The sequence below is a fragment of the Lepidothrix coronata genome, unplaced genomic scaffold (genome assembly GCF_001604755.1).
Source record: "Lepidothrix coronata isolate B3197 unplaced genomic scaffold, Lepidothrix_coronata-1.0 Scaffold29, whole genome shotgun sequence".
NCBI classification, from domain to species: Eukaryota; Metazoa; Chordata; class Aves; order Passeriformes; family Pipridae; genus Lepidothrix; species Lepidothrix coronata.
In genome coordinates, this window is record NW_016690209.1 from 3590692 (window position 1) to 3617412 (window position 26721).

The 26721-nt window shown below is 45.2% G+C and overlaps 2 protein-coding genes across 4 annotated transcripts; one reads left to right on the forward strand and one right to left on the reverse strand.

The window, feature by feature from the left end:
• Nucleotides 1-72: 72 nt before the first annotated feature.
• RPL35A (ribosomal protein L35a) lies at nt 73-3988 on the reverse strand. Its single transcript, XM_017810644.1, has 5 exons — nt 3904-3988; nt 3576-3618; nt 2170-2322; nt 962-1106; nt 73-131 (listed from the first exon to the last, which is right to left on the reverse strand). The coding sequence occupies exons 2-5, from the start codon at nt 3584-3586 to the stop codon at nt 108-110; spliced, it is 333 nt and encodes a 110-aa protein (XP_017666133.1). The 5' UTR covers nt 3587-3618; nt 3904-3988; the 3' UTR covers nt 73-107.
• A 181-nt stretch (nt 3989-4169) lies between these two features.
• On the forward strand, nt 4170-26719 carry IQCG (IQ motif containing G). Of its 3 annotated transcripts, none has more exons than XM_017810630.1 (11): nt 4170-4234; nt 6804-6893; nt 8695-8838; nt 12229-12473; nt 13447-13575; nt 15486-15567; nt 21742-21903; nt 22521-22595; nt 24134-24265; nt 25514-25615; nt 26107-26719. In XM_017810630.1, the coding sequence occupies exons 3-11, from the start codon at nt 8713-8715 to the stop codon at nt 26227-26229; spliced, it is 1176 nt and encodes a 391-aa protein (XP_017666119.1). In that variant the 5' UTR covers nt 4170-4234; nt 6804-6893; nt 8695-8712; the 3' UTR covers nt 26230-26719. The 3 variants fall into 3 exon arrangements, with proteins under 3 accessions (XP_017666119.1, XP_017666118.1, XP_017666120.1); XM_017810629.1 differs by having other exon boundaries at nt 4181-4272; XM_017810631.1 differs by lacking the exon at nt 4170-4234 and adding an exon at nt 4285-4413.
• The last annotated feature ends 2 nt before the right edge of the window (nt 26720-26721 follow it).

A 26721-nucleotide genomic window follows, 5' to 3' on the forward strand; every position in this document is an offset into this window, starting at 1 on the left:
ACTCTGATACACTACTGAGAAGGAAGTCCCTCAAAATTGGTGGAGGGGATAAAAAACAGAAATGTACAAAAGTTAAACAGATTCTCCATTTTATTTTCAATAAAAATTTAGATCCTAGATGGATACAGCATCTGTAAAACACAAAACCAGATAGAATCATATTAGATATCTTGTTTTTAAACACAAGTTTTGCAGTTACAATCTAGACCATCAATCTCTTCAACTGCTATAAAAGCAACCCCTCAGTTTACAGAGAAGAGGTGTGACAATGGAAAAGCCCAACAGCTGGTTCAGTGCCTTGCAGTAGCACTTTGCCAGCCCTCCTGCACACTGACAGCAACAGTTCCCATGGCTCTAGATTCAGGATTTAACTGTGCTGCTCCTACTGTGCTTTTTCTAAGGCACAGGAAAGAAGCAGAAAGGAAGCACCCCTCTGATACTCCTTTTGACATCATCAGTATGAAAATACCGCATCACAACTCTGGGTGAGTACTGTACCAAAAGGTACAGTCTCACTGAAGCCCTGTGGCTAAGACACTGACTGTGGAGCAGGTATGAGCAGACCCATTAGGACAGCACTCCCCTCAGTTACAACATTTGGGAGGTAGTAGAAAAATTAACAGGTAGGAACTGGAGCAGAAGAGTGCAAAAATACATGGAAAAGATCCAGAAAAAAGAAATCAAGGTTGCTTTAGAAGGGACCTGAGTCCTGGAACTTGAAGAACCTTTCCAGACAACCGGAGCAAGCACACAGGCCCCTGGCAATGAGGCAAATCCCCTGAGCCCAAGAAGCCAGGAATAACCTCTTCTGGCTCCAAAAGGAACACAATCACTGAGCCACGTTGAACACGACACCAACAGAACAAAACCACAGTTCAAGTGTTCTCTCCTCCTACTTGGAATAAAAAGGTACCCTGAAAACTGCCAATAAATATCTTGTTGCCAAAATAAATCCACTTACCACCCGAATTCTGTGTCCAATGGCCTTGGCAGGAAGGTTGGAGCGGAACTTGGCACGGACCATGCCACTGTTCCCATGGGCCCGTGTCACCTTCCCCCAGATCACCCGTGTCCTGTTGGGCTTCCCCCCGGGAGTTACGGTGTTGCTGGGGAAGAGAGGAAAGGAACAGCTGAGCACAGCAGTCACAGCTCTGCTGTCACCATCAGCGACAGTGTGGCCTCTTCAAGGCACCTCAATGACTTTAATCCACAGCCTTCTTTAACCAGACCAACTTTCATTTACCTGTGAAATTTGCCAGGCCTGGAATTTTCACTGTACCTTTCAAACAGGTAGATATTACAGCTTGTAATTTGCCAGAAGATCCACTGGAGAAGTCTTAACAAGTTACCAGGCTCAAAAATTTGGAAAACTCTACTGCTAACGTGTTCATACTGAAAAATTTCAACTCCAAAGAAAATACAACACCTTATTTATAAGATTTCTCCACGCACAACAAAGGCAAGAGAAGAATAAGCCACTAGAATAGATGACATAAAGTGCTTCAGATGAACAGCCACGTACCATACATTAGAAATGATGGTGATCAAGTTAACAATCTCATCAATTTTATTCAAGGCAATTCTGAATACCAACAACTACATTAAATAAAATAAAAAAACAAAAGGAAGCAAAAGGTAATAAGTTGCTGTTCTCAAGGCATCTATCTTCCAGTGGCAGCAGAGCAGAAGTGACAGAGAGTGCTCTGACATGGCCACACAAAAGGCATGATACAAATTACTCCAGGCTTCACAAAATCATTCTATTGTTTAAGTAACTCAACAGCTCATAGTGCTCAACTCCACACAAATGCACCTCATCTCAATTTACTCTATCAACCCACCTTCAATTTTTGCCACTCTCAGGCAAAACTTGCTTCTCATCCCATTTGCTCTCTTAACACACCATTTATTAAGTGAATGATTATTTCACATAATACAATTCTCTAAATTAAAACATATCATCCAACTAAAGCAAAAATAACCAAGAACTTTTAAAACAAAACTAAGCCAGGAAACTGGTCCACAAAGCACTCCACGGACACTCTATTGATAAAACGAAAATGTGCTGGATTTAACAACAGCTTTGTGAACAGCCTGCTCACATCCTGGCAAGTGCAAAAGCTGACACAAGAGTTGGCTAATTCAACATAAGAATAAAAAGTGACTTACTTTTTAGCTTTGTACACATAGGCACACCTCTTGCCCAGGTAGAAGTCTGTCTCTTGGCGGGCATAAACACCTTCGATCTTCAGAAGAGCCGTGTGCTCCCGCTGGTTTCGGAGGCCACGTTTGTAGCCAGCAAAAATGGCCTTGCACCACAGTCTGGAGACAAGAATGTTTGCAAGTTACAATTCATTCCAAGGTAACAAAAGTAAAAACAAATCACGTGCTATTTCAGCACAAACTGGTAGAAATTCAGCAGAGGAAAAACCCCACCTTTACAAATCACTGCAAATCCTTACGTCCAGTGAACAGAGGAAACCCAAATACCCAGTCATGAAGTATTTATGAGAACTGTGCAGCTGACACCACACTACAAGCTTTACACTAAAGCTGAAGTGTTTCAGCATTAGCAAGTGATGTTTCCAAATGTCTACTGATACACTATGAATAAACACGGCTTTTTGTCTACACACCACAAAAACAGCCTCCTGTCTTGCAGTAACTTCTACAAAAAGTATGAACTGCTCCTAATTTGTAGCCTCAAAGGAATTAGTTGCAGCCTCTGGAGGCAGCCAGAGACACAACTCCACATCCACTGGACACAGACATTACACAAACTCCACAGCAACTCTTGAGGACAAAGTCCTGTCTGCACTACCCAGGTAAAGGCATTATAAGGCTGCTCTACACACCGTGCACACAGCACATCTGTCCCAACTGCATCCACCACCTGCCCCAGGATATAGCAGGATCAAGCTGAGATATCCAGTTCTCCCTGCCACACATGTATAACAGGAGATGAACTCCACGAATAAATGTCAAGACAAAGCTGTGATTCACAGAATCATCGAATGGTTTGGGTTGGAAGGGACATTAGAGACCACCTAGTTCCAACCCCCTTGCCATGAGCAGGGACACCTTCCACTAGACCAGGTTGCTTAGAATCCCATCCAACCTGGCCTTGAACACTTCCAGGGAGGTGTCCAAAACCACTCTGGACAACAGAGTACTCAGTCAATCCCCCCCATTTACAAACTCAGTCCCTACATCAACAAAAAATCTCGATGGCATAGTAGCTCCCTTACTCAAGGGAACAGGATGTCCAAGCCTCTCCTGCACACTAGAGGTCCACAAACACTGTACTAACAAAACTACCATCGATATCCCGCATTTAGTGACAGGCCAAGGAAAGCATGGCACAGCCTTACAACAGCTATAACAGCCCGTGACAGCGGCTTCGGAATAGGGACATAGATCTGTGGGCCAAGCAGAACACCGGGCAGAGGAGTCATCCTGGAAAACTAGAGCAGCCACAGGAACACGCATCACTGCTCGCTGTTTCAACACTCCCAGAAATGCCCAGGTGAATAGCGCTGCAGCAGCGAGCCGATCCTCCCCGGGCAGTCACTCACCTCCCGGTCATGGCGTCCTCCCGCAGACCCGGTCCCGGCAGGCCTGGAAACGACACACAGCGATGAGTGAACACCTGGGGGCCACCCTGAGCCCCGCGACCCTCCGCTCCCCCAAGCGCGGCCGCCCCGGGCGCCTCCGGCCCAGGGCCCCGACCCGCGGCGGGCACCATCCGCCGCGCATCGGCGCCATCCCGCACTCTCCCCGGCCCGCACCGCGCCATCTGGAGAGCCCCGGGAACCCCTCGCCCACCGCCGAGCCCCGCAGGGGGGACGGCCCCGCCCGGCCCCGCTGCCCGGCCCGAGCCCCGCTGGCCCCGCTCCGCCTCACCCCGAGCGCCCCAAGATGGCGGCCAGAGAGACCCGCCCCGCGCGGCCCGCCGGGAAGAGCGCCGCGAGGACCCGCCAAGGGCCGCCCGGACGCCGCCTGAGCGGGCGGCACCGAGACGGTGGTGCTGATGGCGGTGGTGGTGGAGGGGGTACAGCGGCCCCCGCGCCGCCCTTGCCGCGCCCCTCACCCCGTCCCTGCGTCCCCCGGGGGCGATCCCAGGCGGGAGAGACGGGGAAGGGCGGCCCTAGACCCGCCGCGCAGGCGCCCGCCTGGGCAGCCCCGCGAGGCCCCCGAGCGTGGGGGTTGCTATGGAGACGGGCGGAGCGTCCCGGTGAGGAGGAGAGGGAGGAGCGGCACCGGGATCGGGAGGTGGGAGCGGGAAAGGGGGAAATCCGGGTGGGAAGTTGAGGGGAGGCCCGGCCGGGCTGGGCGGAGCGAGCGAGAACCGGCTGTGGCGGTGGAACGAGCCGACGAGCCAGAGGAGGAGAAGGGCAGCGCTTGGTGTTCGGGGTGGGCTCCGGGCCCTGCCCGTCTTCCTCTGTTCTCACCTTGAATTAGTGAATCATCTCGTATTTATTTTACTTCCGATATCGCCTCAGTGACAGAAAACACGTTCCTACACTCAAATCCCTGTAATGAAGTCTTACACCCCTGTGTTTTCTAGATAAGAACAGCTGGCAGCACGTAGTCACCATTTCCTCACATCAGAGTCATTCACTCCCGATTCCTCTCACTTCCCTGTGTGACATTGCCACACATTCAGGTGCATTTTCAGACCGCTTTAGGTGATTTAGGAACTTCCTCCAATAGGAGATGTGCCCTGGCTGGCCGGGCTTTCACTGTCACTTTGTTCCCGAGTGCTTTGGAATGTGTGCTCAGAGTGCTTTTATGAAAAAATGGATCTCGAGCAAAATCTACTGACATCTTGTCACCAGCTGGGCATGGAGAGCTTGAACCTGAGGGATTAATTAACCTGAGGAGCTTGAGTGAGGAATTAAATCCCCATCCAGGAGGAGAGTTAAATCTATCTGTACTTTGCTGGGCAAGTGTAGAAGCTCTCTATGCCTTATAAACGTAGATGCAGAGTTTTTTCTTAGAGAGATTAAACTGTTAGAAAGTAGGAGCAGAGAAGTGATGGAATATAATGAATTTTCCAAATTGTCTGTTGATTTCTACTTTAAGGAAGAGGTAGAAAGCAAAGCAACACTCAGTCATCTACACAGTTAACAGTATAAAATATAAGCATGGAGCCTCTACATAGAGAAAGGACACAGTCTCTGCTTTGAGGAGAATACAGGGTCTGTGAAAACACTGTTTTCCAGCAGTAGAGATGCCAGAGCCAATAAATGCTCCCTAAATCTTATATTTTCCTGTCCCCTATAGTTTTAGTCTCATTTGGGACATACGGCTGAAAGTAGCACCACATCTTTCATTCCTGGGCTCTCCTGGGTTCTCACTGGTACAGCCTCAGAGCACAGCAGCTCTGAGGGAGTCTTTCTCCACAGTCAGGATGAAACCTAAATTGCACCTCTAAGCCAAAACCAAGATTACTTCAGCTTTTCAAGGTTTCCCTTTCCCCTTTCCCTTCCTTTCCCTTATTTTTTTTTTCAAATGAGCACCTTCCATTCTAACATTTGTAGCCAAAGGCAGAGTTTTGTTAAGCCATTTTTTTTTGGTAAAAATGAAGCTATTTGTGATTTCTGGTGCAGTTGCTGCTGTGGTGGATGTTCAGCACCTCTCCATGCCAATCACTTGCCGAAGAGAGCAAAAGGAGATGTGGCATCCTCAGCTATGCATTTTCTCACTGGAATTCACCAGAATCTCTTTAGCTGACTCAAAGGGATGCTGCACAAAATGCTGCCTTTGAAGCCATTTTCATGTCTCGGGCAGCAGGGTGGGAGAAATGAACATCCAGGGCTCTCACACAGCAGAGGGAGTTGCAATCCCCAAAGGAACAGGGGGCCAAGCCTTTTTATACAGTTGTTTTAAAAATTATTTCTTGATTTGTTTTCCTTTCTCTTTATATCAGCAGGGAAAGAATGTCAACCAAAACTCCTGGGGGAAGCTGAATCCTTCACGTACTTTTTTTTTTTTTTAATTATTATTAATAGAGTTTAATGAGGGAGTTCAGCAAACACAGCAATGAAGGGCAGTGCCAGTGGCTGCATCGGGAGGGTCTGTGGGCACTGCATTGACACTGAAATCCAGAGCAAGCAGCTCCTGTTTGTAGTGTTTCCTAATGCCCCAGACAGTGGTTTCCTTCTCACTTCCAAGTCAGTATAAGCCCAGAGCCTACTGGCTTGGCATGTGGATCTCCTGAGCGAGGATAGGGATATAAGAGGAGATGTACAGGAGGAGCAAAGGCTTTAGAGAAATATTTCAGCAACATTGATATCCTGAGTTAATTCTCTCTTGGGCAGAAGCTGCTGATGAGAAAGAGGAAAAGCTGTTGCATCCTCCTTTGTTTCCAAATAAGTCACTTTTTCCTATGAGAGCTGCATTTTTTTTCTTTAAAAAATGCTGCCATAATCATCTGTCAAGCTATCTCCCAACACATCTTTTTTCATCATATTTTTAGCATTAGGACTGCACATGTAATAGATTATTCTCATGTTGTTTAGACTCAAAACATGGATCTTAGATTTCTGAAAAAGACAAAAATGAGTAAAACATTTAAAAATATTTTATTAGTGCCTGTGGACTGGAAAAAGACACTGTCTGACTTTCTTGATGTAAAAATACTTAATTTCTGTATCTCCACTTCTATCATTGATTCCAAGGTTGAAAAGAAAGGAAAAGTGATGGGTTTAGTTTATTATACAGATTATTTGCTATTTATTTGTTAATGCTATTATCGGATTCCTATCTCAAGATGTTACTTTTCTTTTTTTTAAATTAAGATAAAGGAGAGGAAAAAAATCTCAGAAGCAAAGGGATGAAATCAGTTCCATCTTTGTCATCAAAAGCCCTGCACAGTGGGATTATATTAGGTAAGTGGGTATAAATAATACAAGGAGGACACTGAACACAATGTTCAGAATCCCTGCTTGGCTGTTATCTTTTCCTGCCATGATTTAAGCAGCTTCTTGCAATAAATCAGGGTGCCCCTACCATTACTTTGTCTGAAAGGCTGTTCCATATCTTCATCCATCCAGAAGTTAGAAACCTTATCATAATTGCTTGGCTTAGGGGAAATTACACTCCTTTGACCCTGGGCCAGTATTATCCTTTAACTTAAATACCTCTGTGTCTCCCTGGTATCTACTCTTCCTATGTATTTACAGAGAGCAATCCCAGTCAGTGCCCCTGGCACACTTTCCAGCTGTAATCTTTTCCACAAGGAGAGCTGTGTCCTATTATAAAGGACAGCACATTTCAACACATTAAACAACTTACTGCAACAGAGGGACACCAGGAAACAAATATGTAAAATCGAAGTTATTTTTGTTTCACCTATTCTGTACTAACAGACATCAAATAAACCTGAACTGAGAAATGGCCCTTTTTTCCTGAACACATGAAATTAACTTCACATTCCAACTGGAAATTAATATATTTTCTTCAACAAAAACAACAAAAAAGTATCAGGACAAATGATAACAGCTTCAGAGAGGTTATAGCAAGTATGCATTTTTTTAAACACTTGCTTATGAAATATCACTGACTTCCAGTGATCCAGAGCATAACTGCATCCAAACCTCTAATTTTCATAGAATTGTGGCCATGTCTTATGCTAACAGGCACTGTCTGATGTATTTCCTTGGCACACTTACAGATTGGACTGTAATATTCTGCAGGCCTAGAATATGTTTATTCAAGGGTTTTACAGATGGCACAAACCCACTTGTAGGTACAGCAGCCAAATGAAGGTTTTGTTAGTGGATGTTGATGCTTCCAATTGCAATGCCACTCAGGATCTCAGCCATCACAGACTCCAGTTGTGCTACACGTTATACAATAAATATCTGGTTTGTCCGTGCAGGCTTTGGAGGTATTGTCCAATGGCTTATTAAAACATTGTAATTCTCAGATAATTTCTCCATTACTGTGCATGTGTTTTCTTAGGTATTTTTTAATAGCAAATTTCCACCTTTCCCTCAATGTGCTTTCACAATATTCCATCTGTAAGCAAGGCAAAGGGGTGCTTAAGTGTATGTCAGAGTAGTTTCACGTTTGAAGAGCAATTTAAAGTGAAATAACACAGAATGTTAAAGATAGTTTATTTAGTCCAAGAATTGGTTCTTGTTTGACCTTCAGCATCTTAAGGTGGTAACACTTCCTGCTGAGGGGACTGGGATCATAGAATTGTGAAGGCTACACAGTAAATAATGAGGAATGATTAAGCCATGAAGGTTCACTGTCTGTGATTTTATAAGACGTCAGTTAATTTTTTCCTTTCAAAAAAGGCACCTTCATTCTGTTGTTTCCCAAAGTCCACTATGAAACACTGCTCCCTCCTGAAGTGAAGGATGAGGCACCCCACTCACTTTGTGCCCCCCATATCCATTCCCTCCCCAGCCTGTCCACCCAGATCTGCCGTAGGAGGGACCAGGACCTCTTTGTTTTGTGAAAGCTAAACATTCCCACTGTCCCTGAATGCAGCCATTAGCAGAGCACAGCTCCTCTTATAAACAGTGTATGCAAGGCTATAAACAAAGCCAGGGAAGTATATGTAAGGCTGCAAATAAAGCTATTTCGTGTCTACCTTTAGTTTAAACTACTGTTACCAACATTACTAACACCATAGTGTTTTTCTGATTGGTATCTTTTATCTTTGTTCCTCCTGGCAAGGACACAGAGACTAAACAAATGGAAAAAGTCACTCATCTGGAAGCTCTGCTGTTTGCTGCTGTGCTGGAGAACTGTGTCGATCAGCTTGAAATTCTTGGGTATATCATGCCAATTTCAGATGAGGACAAGACAGACCTCAGCCATGTATGTGCCTATATCCACACTGCTTAAAAAAATATATATCTTCTTCTTTTTTTTTTTCTTGTCTTTTACCAGCATTTTTTAAAAATCAGTTCAAGTATTTTTTCTGTGAATGCTCCATGACCCCTGGGTGGAGAAACACAATAAAAGTGCACAGATGACCAATTTTAATGCTTATACCGCAGCACCACTGAGAAGCCTTTGTCAAGACTTTGCAGAGGACCCTACTGACCTGTAATGGATTTCCTGGGCTAATAATTTTAAAATCTTGGTGGTTAGATGACTATCAAATGATTAGGGAAAAGGAAGCAAAACATATGTAGGTTCTTATGGAGATGCACAGCTATTTTAAAAGTAGAAATGAATAGGAGGTTTGAAAGTACTCAAACCCAGGGTAATTCTGTTCCTCTCTAAGTCCATGATAAAGTTCCTTTTGTTCCCACAGACAATGCATTAAGAAAGATGCACTTCAAAATATATTAGTAACTACCCTTTCTCAGTGATCACTAATTATTAGTTGATTTCTAATAGGTATTGCAACTAAAAGGGTTTGGGCAGAGATATGACGAGAGAAGGCCTAATGCTCAGGCAGAGGTTTGTTGCTGTGGGGGAAGGTGTTGTGATGTTTCTAGTGGCTGTTAGACATAGGAAACAGGATGGGACCATCCTGAGGGGTAACTGGTTCTAAGTTCTGCAGTCATATATTTTAAGTGATATAGCAGGCTGTTTCCAGTTTTAGCAGGTTTGAAACTTTTTTAAGATGAACTCAAGAAAAAAGTGTGAGATCGGGATGGAAATAAAAACTGGGATCCGAGTTTTCACATCTGATGATGTTCACTCTGTCTAATGTACCAGTTAAGAATGCCAGAGGAACGCAAATAAACATGTTTTTCACGTGTTTCCTTGCCATACTACCTTTTCGAAAAACTCATCGCAGAGCAGCAGCAGCCGGAGTTACAGGAATTTCAGGGCGGGAACGATGCTCAGACTGTGCCATAGAGGGCACTCCTCCCCTTAAAGACTCCTATGAGCCGGCGTCATCTGTTCGCAGAGGATGCTTCTCCCTCTCTGAGCTAGTGGGAAACCTCCTATGTGCCAGCAGCAAAACACAGAAAAAGAGCGTTTCTCTGGGACAGTAGGAGTTCTTCAGACACACAGATTCAGGCTGATAGACCTACTGAAGGTACACTTAAATTATAGAGAAAATACCTTCACTTTTCAATCACAGATGCTCATTTTTACCAAGTCACTGCTTAGTACACAACTTTATCCCAGATAATAAGCCCTACTTCTGCTCTTAAAGATGCCAAAACAAATTGAGAAGGAAACAATTTAGAAACAAGAAAATGGCTTAGGGAAGCGACTTGCTAACTTTGGTGCTCTGTAATTTGTTATTCCTCCCTGTTTCTCAGTTTCCACTTGCCTGTTTTCATTGTATTTGTAGAAGACCTGTATTTCCAAAGCACCCTGGAGCTCTGTCAGTCAAACAAATCAATGGCATTTTTAAAGACTGACATCTAAATGTCAATTGATGACATTTCTGAGAGGATTAATCACAGTGTTGGCCAGCACCTCACTGATTTTACCAAATTAGATGCTCTTGTACACTGCTTCACACAGTGCATCCCCCAGAGGGAGGCAGCCTTTCTATTTGTTGAATTTTGGGCAACCGACAAAATTCTATTAGGAGATGGTAACACAGGCAGTTTACAAACTTCTTGCTCTTACATAGTTATTTGGTCATGTGTAAGTCCCTACTGTTTATAGACAATCCAGTTATTGCCTGTCTTGAATTTTCCCAGACATTAAAAAGCATCTGTCAGAATACTCATAAAATCTACATGATATTAAAGCAGTTTGTTTGCCAAAATTAGTTCTTTCTGAAGTACAGCCATCACCAGCTAGCTATTTAACCTTTTTTTACTAATTAGCTACATAATTTTCATTGGTCTGGGTATATTTTGCATGTGATTCATTTAATGTAAATTTAACTGTCCAAAAATTAAGCATGTAGTTACTTAGCCTCCTTCTGTAGTCAGTGAGGAGTCAGGCGCTGACAGAGGCTGATCCATCCCATCCAGAGTTGTCCAAGACATTGATAAGGAAGCAGCCCTTTGCAGTACCCTCACAGACCACTAATGGAGCCTCACTTGACAAGTAACTTTTTGGAAGTACTCCTGGCATCCACAGCTGCTGCCCTGACCACTTGTTTTTACTCTGCCCTCTCTGCACTCTATTGGCACAAATGTGTGTGTGTGGTTGTTGAAGAATCTGGACTGAGAACTGGTGCTGCCAAAAATAACCTTTTTTTTTTTCCTCCTTTTTGCTGGAAAATGTTTCATCACAGTGAGCTCTTTATCCATTTCCCCATGCATCCAGGGTGGGGAGCAGGCAGCTGTGGACTGGGATGGGGTTGGCAGTGACTGTGTTAGCTGGTGTCAGCACTGCTGCTAGGAAGTATTCAGCCACAGAGATGCTGGTAGGCAGGCAAGAAAAATTTCTCTTTTAGTGTCCCAGAGTACACACCTGCATTCTCACCCATAGCACATAAAGCAGAGAAATTCCTGGAAGCAAAAGCTTAGCCAATTTTATAATTTTTCATTTTGCTTTTTCTGGGCCTTTGCCTTTTATTAATAAAATTGTACACGTCCACAAGATAACTTTCCATGCAGAAAGAGCTGCCAATATTTTGAATTTCATTTTTGAATTCATGCTACACTTCCTCTGCTGTCACTCTCTCAAAAAACCTGCTAAGCAGATAGCTGATGTCTGTCACTTTTATTTCCACACGGCTCTAGTTATAACACTAATACTGTAGGCAAAGGTCGTGGTGACAGGCAGTGGGAGATGTCTAAGATGGAAATAAGGCAGAGGGGAAACAGGCTAACGGTCTTCCAGTGCATAAAAGCTGCTGCTGCAAAAAAGGAGGCAATGATTTGTTCTCTGTGCCTACAGAGACCAGGACGACAAGCCAGGGGCTCAGCTGCTGCTGAGGAGAAAAAACTTTCTTACGGTAAAGATTGTTGAGAGGTGCTGGCACTGGCAGGAGGGTGTGTAGTCCTTTGCTGGAGGCCATTAAGGACATGTCAGGAATGACATAGTCTGAACCAGCATCTCTTGGAGCGGATGAATTCACCTCTTGAGGCTTCTTCTAGTCCTGTCACTTTAGGGCTTTTGAGCCCATAAACATCAATAAGCTACACTGTGTGCTCAAAGCTAAGCAACATAAATGTTTCTGCTCTTCCACTCTTTGCAGACTGTAACAGGCACTATCAACTGCTCTTAGTAAAGCTTTATTCTAGTTTATTATTAATCTTTCTTCTTCTCACATAATGTTGCAGAGGGTTTATTTCTACTGCTCAGTGTGCAAGCAGGTCTCTTCTTCCCTTTTAGACTGGCATCCAGGAAATGAAAGAAATCATAGAGACCCAGAAGGAGCTGGACATTAATGACCCAGAGCTTATGTCAGCAAGGCAAGAGGGTGAGGAAACAGTTACCTCCACGGCCCTGAAAAACACTGAACCCAAGCAGCAGATGGGGAAAACTGAAGATGGGAAAAGCACCCATCAGCCTTCCAAAAGGGACAGGAAACACAGTGCTGTGACTGCAGAGAAGCTCAGAAAAATTGAGGCTGACAGGTGAGTGAAGCACCTGTGGAGGATGCTCAGGTGTTCTCAGTCTATCTCTTGAAAGCAAAAATACATGCTCCCCACTGTCAGAGTGCTTCAGTCTTGGTCCAGAAGTTCCTCTAAGGATAACAGTGGGATCGAGGTTCATAGGCCATTCGGTTCTGGCCATTGCTTGTCTCTGGATGCCCCATAATGACCAGCAGTTTATTTTGAATGGAGCTGCAAAACATTACCCAGTTGATAATGGTTGCTTGGGTGGAATTCATGCCAGACACTAATCAGTGCTGATGTTCTGGTACCTGGAGTCAGGTTCCCTTAGCAGATCCCACAGGCAAAGTGGGATCTGAGCTTTCTCCTGAACTCATTCTGCAGGGCACACAGAGTTTCTGTGGCAGTTAGAGCCATTCTCCTTTATAGAACAGATAAGACTAAATATTTTCTTTCATTTTTAAAACAAACTTTATTCCTGCACCTAATCCAGTGTCTTGATTTACAGAAATACCAGCGGCCTTTGGTTTAAAAGACAGACGGGGGAGCTGCCAAAATATAAATGTCATATGCACCATAACCTTCAATAAACTGGACAAGCCCATGTTATTTGTTAAGATCAGCTTAGGGCTGTACTGGAATATTTTGGCATCCAGATATCCCCCCACAGACACACTTACTTGCATCCCCAGGTCTCATTTTCCAGGATCCACCTATCTGTCACCACAACTGCAGGCCAGCAGCCTCCTTCCTTATGGCAGCACAGCCAGCATTTTTAAATGATAAACTTCAACCAACTCCTAATACAGAGTTTTTCAGATGTACAAGAAGCAGATACCATGGGAGAAGCACTCCTGGGTTTGGTAGGATGTAAGAACAGAAAAGGGATCTTTTATTTCCTTACATTTTTCTATAAACAGTAATGGATAAAGGTGCCAGACACTGTAGTACCAACACCTGTAAAGAACTGTTGTGTTCCTTTTGTTCCTGGCAGGCAGTATGCAAGTGATGTAATTGCTGTCACTATGAAAAAGATGCAGGAATCGGGAATATTTAATAGCCTAACAGAAGCTAATGAGAGAGAGAAGATAAAAAAGAGCAAGTTTTATGACGTCCTCATCAGGTCAGTGTTGTGTTCAGTTCTTCTCTGCTTAACTGCTGAAAGCCAAACCCATTCCCACTTGGTACATGCTGAAAAGGAAGAAGACCCAATAAAACCAAAATACAGAAGAGATTCTACTTTTTCAACTTGAAGTATTCTGCTTCCTTTACAAACTGCAATTCTTTTCCCTTCAGAAACAATTAGTGAATAGTTCTGATACTGATCTGAGCTAGGAATTGCCTGAGCTTTAACCACAGTGGACACATCAGTGTCTGCATTAATGCAAATGCTGTCTCATTTCAATTAAAACATAATGTGATGTAGGAGCTCCCTGATCTTTAACTCCTGTCCCCAGTGAAAGCCAGAGCAGCAGAGAATCTGTTCAAACCAGGACCAGCAACATATGGCCTTTAGGTTATCTGATGCCCAGGAGAATCTGCTCTGACCCATGTGCTAATTGGCTCCCCTTTCCCAGCAGCAGTGAGGGTTCAGCACAGATGGTGACAGAGGAATTGTCTTATTTAAGGCTAATCCACCAGCCACTGCACTGTAGATCCTCTTCTGTCCCAAATCTTTCAGGGTACAGGTTTGTTATCATCTCAGCACTGGTGGTTCCTTACCTCAAATTTCTGAGCACTGGAGGCTTGGAATTTTTTTAGCATGCAAAACCCTGGTTCAACCCGAAGACTGTCAGAGAGAATCACAGTCATCAGACAAGCATTTGACCACTTTAAAGCTACTTTGCTCTGTGTAGCAGCTCAGGCCCATCATTTAGGGTGCACAGCAAAGCTGCTCTAAGTCATGATTTGTCATGAGTCCAACCTACTGGAACAGCTCCTGTGGTGGCTCAGGGGTCTGCCTCCAGGGCAAATCCTCAGCTTCCAGTGGAATGTGTGATTTCAAGCATGAACCCCAACTCTTCCACTGTCTAAAACCAAGGGATTTATTGTTTATCCATGGAAGGGACAAAAAGCAAAAATGAGAGTAGCAATTGGTTGTGGAATAACTATCCACTACTGGAGGGCAGAAAGGAGCAGACAGATTATAATGAGAAAGTACATAATGCTTTTTATTCCATTCTGTCAATCATGTCTAGCCACTCTGTTCTTCTGTACATTCTTTTCATGGAATGAACTTGATCTGTCTTACAAGATAATAAATACTTGCCTGGTTTGTGTGTGAATACACTATGAAAGGCGTCTTCAGTGACACTGGGACTCCTTATCAGGAGCTTTTGTTCATCATAGTCAAACTAGCTAAGGACTCTGAAAATTAAATGCATGTGTGATTGTAAGGTTGGGATAGGATACAAAGTCTCAGGTGCCAACTGTAGTATTTACTGGTTTTAAATCAAATCATGAGCATAAAAGCTAAGTGCTCTGACCGAAATAAGATAATACCACCTAAAACATTACTGCATCTGCTTTGTTTTAGACAGATGGACCTCTCTAGCTTTTGGCCTTCACTTAGATCCCTTCATGGATCTCAGAACCTAAGACAGTGTTTTTTGGAAGATTTTAAGTCTAATATGAAAAAAACATTCTCCATATATAATGACACACAAGCTGGCACTCTGCTGCTCAGACACACTTCTGCACAGAATTAGAATCTACTGAAATGTAGAAACTGTGACTCAATGACAGGCATCTTCCCTTTCTGCTATAGGAATTGCATCATCCTTAAGTCCACTCCAGGCTTTTAACAAGAGCATCCCCTGGTTTTTTGGCTCATTCTCCCTTTCATCCCCATCCGCCTTGCTCCCTTTGTGCACCTCTTCTTTCAGGATTTACTGAACAAGTCAATAGTTTTGGTGAGAAGTTTCTGTTTATCTTTCCACAATGTATCAGGAGACAGGAAGTTCCCTTTCTAGGTAAACAGCTCTTGTCTTTTTTGACACATTGAAGTAATTGTATTTTCCCACTTTTCTTCAGGGAGGAGGAAGGAAAGAAGGAGATAAAGTCACTCCAGAAACAGCTGCAAGATGTCAAGAGACAAACTGCAAAAGACCTTCAGGTGAGAGCACTTAGCACTGGGCATTGTGCCAGGGGGGAAGCCTGTTAGCAAGCTCGACTCTACTGCCCAGGATCTAGTACTCAGGGAGGAAGGACCTGTGGCATCCAGAATGATCCATCATTTAGGAATACAGAAGTAGAATAACTGCAATAAAGATCTGTATTTGGAATTAGCCCACTAATGACTGCGAGAGCAGTGTCCAGAGGTTTTCAAATGGGAGCTCAAAATGCTCATAATCATCATGATCAAATTGGAATATCCTAAGAACACAGCTGGGAGTGGCAAAGCACAGATACGTGCAATCAGTGAGAAAAAGGTTACCTACAGATAGCAGTATCTAAGGTTCTCTCATACTCATGCAGATCATCTGGCACAGAAGAAAATGTGACAAAGAAGGAATGAGAAAGAGAGACACTTTGTATAGGGGCAGGTCATTTTTCTACCTACATTTTTGTCTGGGAAAAATGCCATTATAGTATTTTTCTAGGCTTCCAGACATTAGAAAATCCCAAACATGCCTACACAAGGGCAGATCAATGTTATTGCACATATGCTGTCAACTTGATCTTTCTGGAAAGCTTCAGCCCTTCTGTCTGCATCACGCAAATAGTGTGTGCACGAGCAGTAGATCTGGGGCATTCTGGAAACGTCAGACTTGCTACACAAGTGCAGATCAATCCAGTGGCTTATCACTGGTCACTGTAATGCTCACCAGACAGCTCAGACTTGATGCTCATGCAACATGGCCCTGCTAGGGCAGGAGTCAGTGTGTGATAGCAAACGAGCGAAAGGGTCAGGGCTGTACAGGGGCTGGAGGAACAAGAATCTGACTCTTTGTTCAGTAGTGAGCAAGAGGACAGCAAGGGCATCTGAAGAAAGAACTGGTATCACTGAATTTTGTCTTTGGACAATAGTGCAGACAGTAATCAAGCCAGGATATAGTTGACTACACAGAGGAATTTTAAGCCACTGACATGCTGATGAAGTTTGGTTTGTAGAACATGAAGGTTTTGTGTTGGCAGCCTGGATGCATATGCAGTGGAAAGTTTAATTGTAAATACAGGATGGTTGTAAAAAAATGATGGATCTTTTTGCTTTTGCACATTGTCCCTTCTTAGTCAGGCTCTGATGGCTCCTGAGAAGTTTCTGTTCTCCCACTCCCCAAGCTAGTGAATGTGATGAGGGAGTTCTCCTTCTGTGTAGTGCTCCTCAAACCTCACCACGTCTGTGCATACAGTATATGTACCCAGTTCTGGTTTAATGCCTTCCCAAGGTCTGGTATGTGGGGGGCTGTAACCATCCCACCTCGCACCAGCAGCAGTGTCCTGGCACTGTGCAGACAAGGGGCACTTCTCTGTGTCCTGACCTGCACCTCTTCTACCTCTTGCAGTCATAAGAACGTGCGTAGCTCCCGTGCCGAGAGGAGGCTCTTCTCCTTGTCCCTTCAGTGCTAATCAGTTCTTGGGTTTTGCCTCATCAAGTGGGATCTGCACTCATCTGGTATTTAATATTTTAATCTTAGAAGTCCTTTTCTGGGCTTCCTTATAGTTTTGGCTTTGATAACAAATCAAAGACAAGACTACTTTCAAGTACTGCTTTCCTCCCGTGCCAAAAATAATGGTGTCTCACTGCATCTCCCAAGGGAGAGTAATTTCTATTTGCTTCATATGGGATTTTCCCGTAGGCAGTTTTACAGACACTTGCATGATTTGTCACCTTGCCAACAAATTAAAAACAAAAATACAGCTTGCTGATTTTGGAGTACTTTGAACAACAATAATAATGCATAGACCTGTAGACAAAAGCCTACATGGTTGTCTCCAGCCTAGTGGATGAGAAAACAAAAGCAAGCAAATCTAATCTTGGAACCAGAAAAACACGGCCTTTGCTTCACTCATGTTTCCTGTGTATATGTATTCTCATTCTTGCTACTTCTTAATGAGATGCTAATTAATACTTTATTAGCCTGCTCAGCTCATTTTTCTTTCTAATGGAACACAAATCAAATGCTAAATGTTCTTGTTTTATTTTCTTTCCTCTTGGAAAGCACTGACGTCTGTAAAGGAGCTGAAATGATCTGTCTGGTTTTGCTCTTACCCCTCTGTGCAGCGGCAGCACCGGTAGCTCAGGTTTGGCTGCAGGGCTCTGTTTGCTGCTGCAGTGTTCATTTTCTAGGTTGTATAAAAATACTCACTTTCTTGGGTTTCCTGGACAAGTGATGGCAGTCTGTACAGGTTTTGAAACAAATTAATACATAGAATTATACACCTTAACATAAAAATTTAGGAATGTAAACTTCAGCATTCCTGCACTGCTCTTCGCCCAAAGACTTTTTATGTCCTGCAGGTTTTGTGTACACTCGTGCCATACATGTGTGCAAGTGTGGTGTAACAGGCAGTAAATATTGCAGCTACCAACCAGATAGGAATCCAAGCCATCGCACCACGGTACCAGTGAAAAGAGGTCCATAACTTCAATTCTGTGTGGGCTGTCATAACACATCCAGCTCCACTGTATCAGTGCCCCACCTGGTCGTGCTTTTAGTAGTATGACTAAAATCCATCATGTTTCTTCCCTTTTCCTCTCCCAGGACATGCATCAATGGAGTGTTCTAGGGAATGTATTAAACATACACAGCCACTGGTGCATGTTTCTACTGGAGAAATGCACCAGGTGATTACAGTAGAAGGCACAAGGTTTGTAATGGTCCTGAGCTTCTGCATGACTTCATTCCACTGCTGGCAGAGTCACAGGGAGTGCAGCAGGACCCAGAGCTGGTGCACCAGATCCAAACCTGGCTCCAGAGGGGCACGACTTTCCACAGGAGTGCTGCTGCCAAGATGTCCTGCTCTCTCTGCAGCTGCCTCTCACCAGCTCTCTCCTACAGTTGTTGGGATTGTACGTGAGCTGGCAGAGGGCTGCAGAAGCTGTTGTGTTGAAGCTGGGTGACCTGCCAGCCCCTCTGTCCTTTGGGCCCTGACATTCCTTGGAGGTGTGCAGCATGGGGATGTTCTGGAGCTGGGACAGAGATGCAGGCTGTGGCCTCACTGAAGTGTCTGTAGGGCCACACGTTGTGGTTTCAGGGGGAGCGGGTCCAGGCTGCAGCAGGTGTGCAGATCTAAGCATATCTCCAGGCTCTGCAAGCTGAGATGCTGCAGCTGCCAGTGAGAGGCTTGAGCTCCGAGGCACTGGGTGTGGGAGCAAGGCAGAGGCAGCAGGGCTTCCCACCGGGGCTGCCAGCACGGAGCACAGCACCCCTTCCCCTGCCAAATGGCAGCACGGGGAGTGCTGCTGGCGGCAGGAGGTTCATCTGACTGCTGGGGAATTCCTCAGACTGTTTACTCCTATTGGCTACTTTTGTAACCAGATGTATTTCAAATGACTGTAAACACTAATTGCTGTGGAAGAGCTGGGAGATCTTCGTGGCACTTACAAGAGAGATAAATCAAAGTAAATGAAAACACAGGAGTGCAGATAACTAGTCTCCAGCTAAGTGCAGTTGTTTTTGCAGCCAAACAGCATCTGTGGGGCAGACTCCTGTGGCACTGGGTGACAGCAGACAGGCCTCTGAGCTGATGTCTGTGAGCTGAGAGATCAGAGAAAATCAGCTTGTTTACCTGCTTGTGAAGCAGACTGGCTCCTGACAACTATTTCCTGGGTTTTGATCTTGGTCTCTGACAGTTTTCTGATAGTTTTGGACACAAGGAATGATTTTGCATCTTTGGTTTGGCAGACTCAACACTGAAGTCATCCCAAATAAGCAGCCCAGAGATTTACTGCATCAGCTACGAAAGCGTTCCGTGTCCTGGCGGGGACCTTTGCTATGATAAACCAGAACGAATAAATATTAACTCATTTTCCCAGTGCCTGTCCCTGAAGTTCAGGGAACAGCACACTCTGCAGATGGTGCCCACAGCTTGTGGGCATTTACTGCAGCATTTACTCCCTGCAGCCGAACACCGAACATGCCCAGATCTGCAGCGCCAGGTCCAGCAGCAGGAGCTGCCCTCATCCCTGCAGATGACTCTCCCTCTCCAGGCAGACGCTGCTGTAAACCACCAGAGGGGTTTTGCATTTCACTTCCAGAGGGGTTTTGCATTTCACTTCCCATCTGCTTTGGGTTGTGTAACCAAGCCCCCAGACTCCCCACCTCTAACCAGGACGTTTTACAACACCGCAGACCAAATCCAAACCACAAACATGCCATACAACAGGGAAAACAAACAGAGCAGATGGGCCCCCATCCCGGCTGAGGCCTGGGGTGCTGGGATCAAAAGCACTTTTTTCTTTACTCAAATATGAAATGAGAAAGAAAATAACCTGGTGAAATGTTCATGCTCTTCTCATATCTCTGAGTGCTTTGTAACCTAGGCTGAACCCTTCTTTTCTAGCCTGTTTGCAGATCTTTGGCAGATAGGATTAACACACTGACATCAGCAGCACTTGACTTCCCAGAGGCTCAGCACCACAAAACATTGGGTTTTTTCCATTAGTATCTCCCCATTCTCTCTGCCAACCCCTCAGTGTAGACACGATTACACCATGACCCAGGAAGACAATCTCAAAATAGAGTGTTACACTCACCTTCCATGTCTACAGACTGGGAACACAACCCCTCCCAATAGCCACCAACATTCCATGCCAGGGAAAATAAAGGCCATTAGCAGAAGCCTTAATAGGGCACAAACAGCTCATGTCTGTAGCTGTCTGCAGTCATATGATGATATGTCTGTAAAATAGTATCTGATGTTGGAAACCTTCAAAAGCATGAGAACGCCTGACCTTTGAACCCCCAAAACACCATCAGCCAAGGGCCCCAGTTGTCATGAGCCTCATAAATGTACTTTACTCTTCCTAACTATGTCAGACAAGGAGTGCAGAAGTAAGGACTTTCCTTTTAGCTGCTCCAAACTCTTCTTATAAGGAAACCTTTTCCAAATGAGTCATGCTGCAGAGGCTTTCAAATGCAGCACTGTTGAGCTGGCTTCTTCCTGTGGCATTTTTCCATGTTTACACAGCTAAGGAATGTGAGGTACTTCACAGACAAGATATGTGGGCTTCAAAAGGTTTAAATGCCGGCACTTTGGCATTTCATCTTTATCTTCAGCTGTGAGGTTTGGCTGATGAATATCAAACCCATCACAGCATGGCAGGAAAGCAAAGAGAAAGTCTATGACAGAGCAATTGGGTGCCAAAACAGAGGTGTTCACGTTGATCCTGCATAATTGCACAGGAGGCTTTGCTTTGATGACCTTCTTAACTCTCAATACAAAAGTCTAGAGTTTTTCATTTTACAGGTGGTTCTTCCAAGTTCCAGCCCTGAAATGATGAACTTTTATCCGTTACTGAAAGAAATTAATTAAAAAGGAGTAAACAAAACAGCAATCCCAAATCAAGCAAGTGTGCTTTGCTTCCTGAGCACACTCCAAAAGCTGGACAAACCACTCAGGATTCTTGCCTGTGGGGGAGCTCTGGAGAGCAGAAATAGAAAGGGAAAGCTCAGCTCCATCACAAAACAAGGCATGGGGAGAGGCTGGGAGCTCATAGTCAGCTTTTCCTTGACACTTCTTCCTTGCCCTGGGTGTATGTTTTTGTAACAAAGTGGGCACCATCTACCTGTTAAGATTTCAAGAAATAACTGTTTAAACATATAAGCAAGACAGGATTAGATTTGCACCTGTTCCTAAATTTGAGTTTATATAGTTGCTGCATAACTAGAAAAAATGAATCCAAGGAATAAAGTTTACTTTAGGATAACAGACTTTGGCTTAATTGGGGCTGAGCCATTATCTTCCTCTTACAGATGCTCACTCACTGAGATGGTCTAATCCAAGAAGTTAGTATAAGGAAAGCCTAGCTTTAAGTGGCTAAAACTATTTGGCTTCTTTCATGTTTATACTAAACATGTCTGAATCCATATCTGCACGAGGGACCAGAAGGCCTGGCTTCTCGTCCCACTCTCTTCATCACTCCACCGTATCCAGAGGTAATCACTCCTTGCTGATGGGTTTATTGCCATCTATATGAGTTACAAATCAAACTAACCTTTGAAGCAGAGGTTGAAATAGAGCAACATTCAGGGAAAGTGTGAGGCCTATAGCCTTGTCTCTTCTGAGTTTAGCATTCTGACTTCAGTCTCCAGGCTTGCTTTTGTGCTGCTTTTGTCTCCACTAGAACCGAGACAAGATCATTGATCGCCTCAAAGACAAACTCCAAGAGAAGACGGCCAAACTGGACACAGAAAGCTCCTACATGAAGAAAGACACAGACCTCCAGATCCACCAAACCCAGAGGAAATGCAGCAAGGAAGAGAATGCCCTGAACAACGAAATCCAGGTAAGCCCTTCCCCATGGCCCATACTGGAAGGCATCTCCAGTCAGTAAAGGGCAGAGCCCTTCCTTGCTCCCCAGATGCCCTTCCTGTTCTCCATTATAGTCACCACCACAGCTGTTTGAACTGGATCTGGAAACTCATCGGGGTTAGAAACCTTTATATTTTCCATTGCTTCTCTGTATGGTCCTGCAAACAGCAACAGCACAGATGGTGTAGCTGCAGGAGACAGTGAATGCTTAACATAATGCCACTGTCAGAAAACCAGACCCATAAGTATGTCCAAAGGGGTAGTTACAAGGGTATTTAGCACACAGGCAGCCTGAGCTCCCAGCATTGCCCCCATCAGACTGTGCTGACAGAGCTGCTCCTGTGGACCTAAGGTGAACTGGACTAGAAAACTGTTTTGGTTTTGCAAGCATCTTTTTTTGACTGATCAAAGTCTGATCTAATTGTCCCTATTTCATGGATGGCCCAGGGGCAAGGACTGCCTCAGTTAATTTTGTCACTGGAAAAAATGTCCCTGGACTACACAGAGCTCCAGCACTCTATCTTGGCTTTCAACAGCAGTGTGTTACACATTAACACTGACTCTCACATTTTCTGTCTGCACTGATCACAGAACTTGAAGAACAAAACTGATGAGGAGATTCAGCTCCATACAGAGACAGAAAATTTCCTCAGGCAACAGTATCAGGTATGTGTGACTGTCAGCTAATGCTTAAAATAGCAACCTATAAACATAGTATCATCAATTAATACCTAAAGAAAAACAGTTATTGCTCCACAAATGTACCAGGTTCATGGCTGCTGCAGTTAGAATGATAACTTATTCTCATGTCTTAATTAACCCAGCTCTCCCAGAAGTGAGATCTGCTACATATAGGTACATTTCCTTAAAATTAGTGTTCACGTAATAATTGGCATTGTTTATTCAGTTGTCACAGATTTTTCCTCCCTCAGGTAGTTGTATTCGGCTGATTGGAATGTTATTTAGACCTTCCTTGGCAGTATCTGGGGCTCCCAGCACCTCAGGGAAGAGCACCCACTGCCCAAGGGCTGCACAGAGGGGACACTGAGGAGGGAACCACACAAACTGCCAGACCAATTTTGCCTTATCTTTATTTGAGGAAGAATCAGGGCTGGAGAGTTGCTAACCCACAGCTATTGTGCACATTCTCAGCAGTAACCAATCATGAATGTCCCTGTGGTGTTAACATTGCAAAGCCTCTCATAAATGATATAACTGGAAGAAAACCTGTACTTCTGCAGGGTACCTGATGTCACTGCCAGTACAAAATTTAATAGGAGATAATACATTTTTTAAAATGTAATTTGAGTGCAAACCAGTGCTGTATCTTGTGAGCAATTAAACACTGCTCTGTACCCCAGAGCCTTGCTCTGATCAATGCTCACAGCAAAGGGACTGTCCAAGCCCAAGCTGCAGCCTGTCTGACCTCCAGCACACAGCCAGGCACAGCCCCTCAGTGCTCACACAGCAGCTGGTGGCTTTGCAGGGGCCCGCAGAGAGGAGGATGACCGTGCCCTCCATCTCCCTTGTGTGTCCAGCTGTGATGCCTTAATAAGATTGATGCTTTTCCTCAGATTATTTTTCCATGGAAGCAATCACGGTTGTTGCTATGGAGAAGTCATTGGTGAATGGCAGGAAGTCATCTGACTGTTTCAGAACACCTGCCCTATTCACGAGTGAGACAAAGCCAAGTTCACAACCTGAAACAGCGTGAAGTGCTGTCCCCTGGGACCTTATTCCTGGTGCTTAATCCAGAAAGCAGATAAGGAGTCAGGCAGAGGATAAAACCTTTCCCACTGACAAATTGTTTTTTAAACAACCCCCCCCCTCCCCCGTATACACACGAAGAATGGCTTCTGCTTGTCTCTTGCTTCACCAGGACTGACTGTGTACAAAACTAACCCCCAGTGCTTCTCCATCCCTCATGCACCCCTGAAAGCCCGACCCAGTCTCCTCATCCCCAGTCCAGTGCCGTGGCTGCCGTGGTGAAGTCCAGTGAGGGGCCTGCAGGCCAGCAGCAATTTATCCTGTATCCAGTAATTTTGTCCTAGGGGCTTGATCCTTCCAAGATGAGGCAGAAACACTGATCGTGCACCATTTACAGGACTCTCACCACCCTCCTGAGAGCAGGCCATGTAATAGTAGCAAACCTCTCACCTGTGCACTCTTTGCACCATGCTGAGCACCAATTCCTCCCCATGCAGAAGGTGGAAGAGAAGCTGGAATACTGGATGCAGAAGTATGAAAATGACACTGACGCGAAAGAAGTAGAACTGGATGACCTAAGAGCGTTGAAGGCAGAGAACTTGGAAACAATGCAGAAAGTTGCCAAGGAGGTAAGACATCAGCAGCATCTCAGTGCTCAGCCACGCAAAACCGCACCGGGCTTTTTCCTACCCTCATTCAGATAAGGAACCAGGACCATGGGAAAAAAAATAAATCAGTAACTTTGAGGCACAGGGCGCAATTATAAACACTGGTCCTGGGAAGGCAGCGACTGAGATGTCATCTTCCATTTGCCACCTGTGACATCAAGGAGGGATGATAATATTTCCCCTACAGCTATTTTCAAATACCAGCAAGTACTGAGAGAGCTACTGACAGCACTTGTGAGGGGCAAAGACACTGTCCCATCCCATCAGTATGCCTCACCTTAGTTTGCTGCCTTAGTCTGAACAAATCTGCTTCTTCCAGCTCCTTCTAGCAACATCAGGGTAAGACAGGCTGGAACTGAAAAAGGCAGCTCATCCCTTCCCGCAGACACACACATTCCCAGCTGCACAATGCTGTTATCAGGGAGCTGATTCCAGTCAGAACCATTCCAGCCCCACACTGGGTTCTTGGTTAACTATTGGGCTCTGATCACAGTGGAGCAGCAGCACAGGGCAGAGAGAAGTGTCTAGAAAAATGTGTGTTTTAAAGCCAGAAGGAATTAACTTGTAATCATTCCTTACCGTCACTGGGTCTGAGATGATGGGACTGGGTTTGATGTTTTCCTGCTTGTGGGCTCATTTTTCACTCTGTGCACTGTCATCTCAGAGTCCCAAGTGTGTTTGTACATCCTCTGCTGCTTAGCCTGAGGGACCACACGTCCTCCCCACCACCAGCTGTTGCCTGGGACACCATCAGACAGCCATTTTACAGCACGGGATCAGGGGGTTAATTACACCCAGGCCTTGAGAGGTTCCACTTTGGCAGCAGCTCCCGAAGTGCCTGAGGACTGACAGTGGTAATGAGCAACATTTGCCATCTGCATTCAGGAAAGATCAAACAAAGGAGGTGGGGGAGGAAGGTCCACAGTCACACATTACCCCTGCGCTGCCCTGGAGCTCCCTGGTGCACAGGGTGGGGACCCACCTCATGACCCACAGGCCTGAGCAGTTCTGGCAGGGCTGTGGGAAGTGAGTAGCAAGGATGAGACACGTAGGCAGCCAGAAGAGAACAATCCTTGCACCAGGATCCAGGTGAGCCCTGCCCTGCCCTGCCCTGGCAAGTGGCTGGGCACAGTGAGCCTCAAAGGCTGGCCCTGCAGTTAGGGGATGTGTTTGTCATGTGGCTTTTGCCACCCCTGTGCTCTCTTGCAGTGCCTGATGTTCGAGGAAAACATCATCACTGACCGGACAGAGAAGAAGGATAGAAAAAAACAACGAGAGCAGGACGCCCTGGAGCTGAAGAGCGCCCTGAAGGTAAAGGGGAGCAACGCTGAGGTGATGCTGCTCCATCAGCAGCTGGGAGTTAATAATCTGTGCCACAGGCTTTGTTCAGGTAGAAAACGGCCCCATAAAGTTGGCTGGTGTGGGGTGGCACAAGCAAAGGACAAAGCCTGTCCCTTTCTGACTCAGAGCCAGCAGTTGGCTCCAGGTTTGAGATGGGAGCCAAAGGGGAGAAGCCAGTCTCCTGGAATGATCTGGGGCTGTGCCCATTGCATCAGCCCCACTGCATGGGTGACACAGGGAGGGCCATGGGGCAGTGCCTCTGCTTGTCCCTTGCCACCAGCCACAGATGCCCTGCCCCAGCTGTGGGTGCTTCCAGTGCAACCAGGAAGGCCTGATGGCTGCTGTGTGGGCTGGAGGTTCCCTCCTGTGTCTGGGGAGCACAGGAAAGACTCTCTGGCATTGAGCTGTACCAGGTACCCCAGCAAGAAATTTCCCCTGAGGCCTCTCTTTCTCACTTCCAGGTGCAGGCCTGGTGGAAAGGCACGATGGTCCGCAGATTCCTTGGCCCTTACCAGGCCCTCGAGAAGCTTCTGAAGGAACAGGCAGCAGTGCAGACAGAAACAGGGAAGGAAAAGAAAAAGTAAAGAAAGTAAAGAAAGTGCCCACAGATGTGCTCCAGGTCTGTTGCTGGGCAGAGCACTGCAGTCTGTCTGACAGGACAAAATAAACCATATAACAGAGTTCGGGCAATTCTGGAGAACACAGTTCTTGACAGACACAGTTAAGGTGCAGCTGCAGTCAAGATCTTGAAGCTGCCCTTGTACAGCCTGTACAGGCAGGGAGGGTCTGTGGATCTCTGGCAATTTATAGGCCTTGCGTCCTATTTTTTGTTTAAATAATACAAACTAGTGGTGAGGAGGGACAAAAAGAGAAGTAAACATTCTAGCTAAGAACAAACCCAGAATAGTCTCAGTTGGAAGGGACTCAGAAGGATCTACGAAAAGTAGAGAACCAAAGCAGGTCCATCAAATGCCAACTGTGATGATGTGGAAGGGGAATAAACACCCGACACAGAGGATGTGACATTCATTGATTCAACAGAAAAACATCAGGAAGAAATACTGTAATTCATGTGA

Bases quoted from the DNA above. Each gene is read 5' to 3' on its own strand.
- RPL35A (XM_017810644.1), bottom strand. The intron at 1,107-2,169 runs GTAAGTCACTTT...TCTCTTCCCCAG, and splicing joins TATGTGTACAAAGCTAAAAA to CAACACCGTAACTCCCGGGG. The intron at 132-961 runs GTAAGTGGATTT...TGTGTTTTACAG, and splicing joins TTGGACACAGAATTCGGGTG to ATGCTGTATCCATCTAGGAT.
- IQCG (XM_017810630.1), top strand. From the start codon at position 8,713: ATGGAAAAAGTCACTCATCTGGAAGCTCTGCTGTTTGCTGCTGTGCTG. The intron at 8,839-12,228 runs GTATGTGCCTAT...CTTCCCTTTTAG, and splicing joins ACAAGACAGACCTCAGCCAT to ACTGGCATCCAGGAAATGAA. The intron at 13,576-15,485 runs GTCAGTGTTGTG...ACTTTTCTTCAG, and splicing joins TTTTATGACGTCCTCATCAG to GGAGGAGGAAGGAAAGAAGG.